General features: G+C 51.2%; 1 protein-coding gene across 1 annotated transcript; it reads left to right on the top strand.

The window, feature by feature from the left end:
* Nucleotides 1–2,458: 2,458 nt before the first annotated feature.
* On the top strand, nt 2,459–4,430 carry LOC136509493 (22.0 kDa class IV heat shock protein-like). The gene is made up of 3 exons (XM_066504269.1): nt 2,459–2,711; nt 4,110–4,237; nt 4,350–4,430. Exons 1-3 carry the CDS (start codon nt 2,459–2,461, stop codon nt 4,428–4,430), a joined length of 462 nt encoding a protein of 153 aa, XP_066360366.1.

Here is a 4,430-nt window from a genome sequence, read left to right as displayed (position 1 = left end):
CGTAGCCATCAACATCTGCCCGATCTTAGTCACCGTAGATGGTTGTGCTGAGTCTGCCTATTTCCCTCTAGCTCCCGGTGCAAACCCCGAGACAAATCAAGCTCCATAGGTCTTTTCCCCAATTTCTCCGATGAGAAATTACCTTTGCCGACGAAGTCGTCATCGTCTGCTACTGTTCTGGCCTAGCGGTACTCCCCCTCCCCTTCTCTGATATAATCTACACCCTCAGTTTCAGATCTAACGACCACCAGAGGCCGATACCTCTTCGCCTATCCCTTTTTCAAAAGAGCCCCTAAGTTTCCCCATAATTTTGCCTGCCGTCCCTGCACTTTTTCTAAAGAGCCCCTACCCTTTCTCCTATTCATGCCCACAGTCCTGTGGCCGGTTTAAACTCAGATTTTATTTAATTTAATTCGAAAATTAAGTTTCATCTATTTATAAAATTGTCACTATCTTTTGTAGGCCATATCTTCTCCATTTTAACTCCAATTTGTTTTACAAACTTTTCATCTTTATTTTATGTCTGGTGTATTGTTCTAATTTAGATCTATTATTTGCTTCGTGTATGATTGCATGGATGCTTGTGTGGTGCTCTATGATCATGTTCAGTCAGTGAACTATACGTGGTGAATCAAGAAGCAGATCTTTGAAGGTTTGAACTAGAAGAAGGATCTAAGTTTAAGACAAGTATAGCATGTGATCTTCCTTGTTATCCTATTCACCTTAGTATCATTTTAATCATATGTAGGTGTCTACCTTGGCAACCGTAGTAGCTTTCCTAGCTATTTGATATCCTGGATTCCTTGATTCCTATGGGTTAGGGTAGTATGATGCTAGTGCTCAACTACAACCATGATCTTATTACTTGACTAATGGTATATGTAATAAACACTAAAAGTTGCTTTTTAGCAACATGAAACAAGGGGGCTACAGCATTGGGCTATTTTTATGGTGCTCTAGATTCGTCTCCCTAAGGACTTATCTGTAAGCGAACATCTGAGACTTACAGTACAACTATGAGGGCTACATGGCTTGGCTTTAGCTCAGTATGAGGACCTTTTCTAGGTTGTTAGTGGTTACCTTTATTGGCATAAGAATGGCTTGCCAAATCGGGTATAGGACAGTCTCTACTCTTATGTGTATAGCCGTGATGGAATTGTGCCATTCGACAGGAGTTCCTATATCAGTTTGCTGAGTGAATCTAATGGCCATAACTTGTTAGACGAACCTTTGAAAAGCTTCATAGTGAACCCTACCAAACTTGCACGGAGGTGGTGCATAGGACGACGACGGTGATGCGGAGCGCGGTACGTGCTCGTGCAAAGGGCTGATACTGTGATGCATGCATGCCTGCGTGCATCAGTGCATGTGCCATGTATAGTACGTGCTCGTTTGATGCTCGTGTGCATTTCGCTTCCATTCAGCGTGACGACGATGTCGTTGGTGGTCGTCAGGGACGGCGACTCTAGGAGCTTCCTGTCATGCTCGTACAGCCAGGACAGGAACGAGGTGCCTTCACGTGATGGCGCAGCCGCCGTGGATGGCCGGCCGCCGCCGCTCTCAAGTCACCAGCCATTGTTGATCTGCAAACCCAAGCTTAAGCGAGGAGCAAGCAATGGAGCTCATGCTCGGCGGCTTCGGCGACCCAGCGTTCTCGGCGGCGGTGCAGTAGCTGATGGACCTATCCTACGAGCTGGAGCGATAGCTGAACACGATGACGTGGACCTACATGCACGACCGCTGGGCCATGGCCAACACGTACGCCCATGGAAGGCGCCAACAGAGCCAAAGGGGAAGAAGATGGCGCGAGGTCGGCGGGCTCGAAGTGTCAGAACCCCACGCCCAGCACAAATGCAATGATGGCGATGCCGACCACGAATGCTATCGAGTTGATGGTGCGCGTGCCAGACACGGCGAGCGCGAAGGTGGTGCATAGGACGACGACGGTGATCGGGTCTAGCAGATTGAAGCTGTCGCGGGCACATGGATGCGGAGCGCGGTACGTGCTCGTGCAAAGGGCTGATGCTGTGATGCATGCATGCCTATGTGCATTAGTGCATGTGCCTTGTATAGTACGTGCTCGTTTGATGCTCGTGTGCGTTTCGCTGCAGTTTGGCGTGACGACGATGTCGTTGGTGGTCGCCGGGGACGGCGACTCCAGGAGCTTCCTGTCGTGCTCGGATAGCCAGGACGGGAACAAGGTGCCTTCACGTGATGGCGCAGCCACCGTGGACGGCCGGCCACCGCCGCTCTCAAGTCACTAGCCATTGTTGATCAGCAAACCCAAGCTTAAGCAAGGAGCAAGCAATGGAGCTCATGCTCGATGGCTTCGGTGACCCGACGTTCTCGGCGGCGGTGCAGTAGTTGATGGACCTGCTCGATGAGTCGGAGCGACAACTGAACACGACGATTCAGGCCTACATGCGCGACCACCAAGCCATGGCCAACACGTACGCCCATGGATGTCAAGGAGCTGCCGTCTGGGCCAGTCGTCCAGGCCATCAACATGCCCGGGGTCAGCCTCTCCGACGTCAAGGTCCAGGTGGAGGAGGGCAACGTGCTCGCCATTAGCGGCAAGCACGAGCGCCCCTCCGAGGATGGCGGACCTATCGGCCAACGGATAGCCAACAGGCCTATTGGCCCAATATGGTCTACTGTGCCGTACGAGCTAGTCCGCTCTGGAGACTTGTCGGTTTCTCGAATGTCGATATGTACGTGTCGGCGCCCTAGAAGCCAATAGGTCTAGGTTGCTAGATCTGCAATTTTTTTAATCAATGCTACATTTACAATTAATCATTAAGAAAATATTATTTTTAAAAAAATCTTCGTTCATGTATATTTGTCCGTTGGGCCAGCTCGAATATTTTTTACGAGCGACCCAAACAACATTTTGAGTTTTTTACCATTTATTTATATTATTTGTATATTTGTTATAATTTTTTTGATAGTGGTATAGTACATTTAATTACCAATCTAACCTTATTAAATGTATAGTATAATAATTAAAATTGTTAGCTAAATTATTGATCAAAATTTTTAAAGTTTAGTAACTCTTGATAGGTGTGCACGTCCTATAAAAGAGAATGGAGGGAGTAGTTCGTTGCCATAATAATTATTAGAGTAAAATCCACCGTGGGTGCTTGAATTTATTTGGTATTTCTAAATAAGTCCATGTATCTATAAGATCAGATTTTCCGGTCAGATTTTAAACTTTCTAAATGTATCACCAAGGTCCAAACATGTTTTAGATCCGTGTTTTTGCACATGCGTCTCCTCAGTTCAACTGCGCAAGGCCTGATTGACCATGCACACTTCATAAGCTGTTGCGCCCGCGGGCAACCACGAATGGGGTCGGATGCTACACGCCCGCCGCCACCTGCCAGCGTAGCGACAGGCCCAGCCCCTGAGCCCCATCACCGTGTTGAACAACGGGCCCGTGTAGCACCCGGACACCGCCGTCTGCGCGCTGCTAGAGCCGCTGTGCATCGCCATCGCCGTGTGGAGGGGAGTTCGTGTCCGTGGCAGCCACGGCGAGCACCGCGTGTAGGAGGCCCAGGAGCACGTACATGCCCACTTCATCCCGGACGCCAAAAAACGCCACCGAGTAGGCCGCGTTGCAGCGTTGGCGTCAATGTCGCTGTACCGCTGCTTCCCCACGAGCACCAGGGGGCATGGCACAGTAGACGAGGGTGATAACCAACATGGATGACATGAGGCCCAGCAGCACGTCGTGGCCAGGGTTCTTGGAATCCTCGGTCATGGTGGCCACCATGTCGAGCCCCGTGTAGGATCCGTACACGATGGCCACGGCGCCAACAGAGCCAAAGGGGAAGAAGACGACGCGAGGTTGGTGGGCTCGAAGTGCCAGAACCCCGCTACCAGCGTGAACGCGATGATGGTGATGCCGACCATGAATGCTATCGAGTTGATGGTGCGCGCGCCAGACACGGCGAGCGCGGAGGTGGTGCACAGGACGGCGACGGCGACCGGGTCCAGCAGATTGAAGCCGTCGCGGGCACGTGGATGCGGAGCGCAGTACGTGCTCGTGCAAAGGGCTGATGCTGTGATGCATGCATGCCTGCGTGCATGAGTGCATGTGCCATGTATAGTACATGCTCGTTTGATGCTCGTGTGCGTTCCGCTGTCGTTCGGCGTGACGACGATGTCGTTAGTGGTCGTCGGGGACGGCGACTCTAGGAGCTTCCTGTCGTGCTCGGACAGTCAGGACAGGAATAAGGTGCCTTCACGTGACGGCGTAGCCACCGTAGACGGCCAGCTATCGCCGCTCTGAAGTCACCAGCCATTGTTGATCAGCAAACCCAAGCTTAAGCGAGGAGCAAGCAATGTAGCTCATGCTCGGCGGCTTCGGCGACCCAGCGTTCTCGACGGCGGTGCAGCAGCAGATGGACCTGCCCAACGAGCTAGAGTGA

This window comes from Miscanthus floridulus, chromosome 15 (assembly GCF_019320115.1).
Source record: "Miscanthus floridulus cultivar M001 chromosome 15, ASM1932011v1, whole genome shotgun sequence".
In the NCBI taxonomy this organism is placed as follows: Eukaryota; Viridiplantae; Streptophyta; class Magnoliopsida; order Poales; family Poaceae; genus Miscanthus; species Miscanthus floridulus.
The sequence above is the reverse complement of the archived record's forward strand: the minus strand, read 5'-3'. Positions and strand labels throughout refer to the sequence as shown.

Bases quoted from the DNA above. Each gene is read 5' to 3' on its own strand.
- LOC136509493 (XM_066504269.1), top strand. From the start codon at position 2,459: ATGGATGTCAAGGAGCTGCCGTCTGGGCCAGTCGTCCAGGCCATCAAC. The intron at 2,712-4,109 runs GTACGTGTCGGC...TGCCATGTATAG, and splicing joins GGTTTCTCGAATGTCGATAT to TACATGCTCGTTTGATGCTC. The intron at 4,238-4,349 runs GTGCCTTCACGT...CAAGCAATGTAG, and splicing joins ACAGTCAGGACAGGAATAAG to CTCATGCTCGGCGGCTTCGG.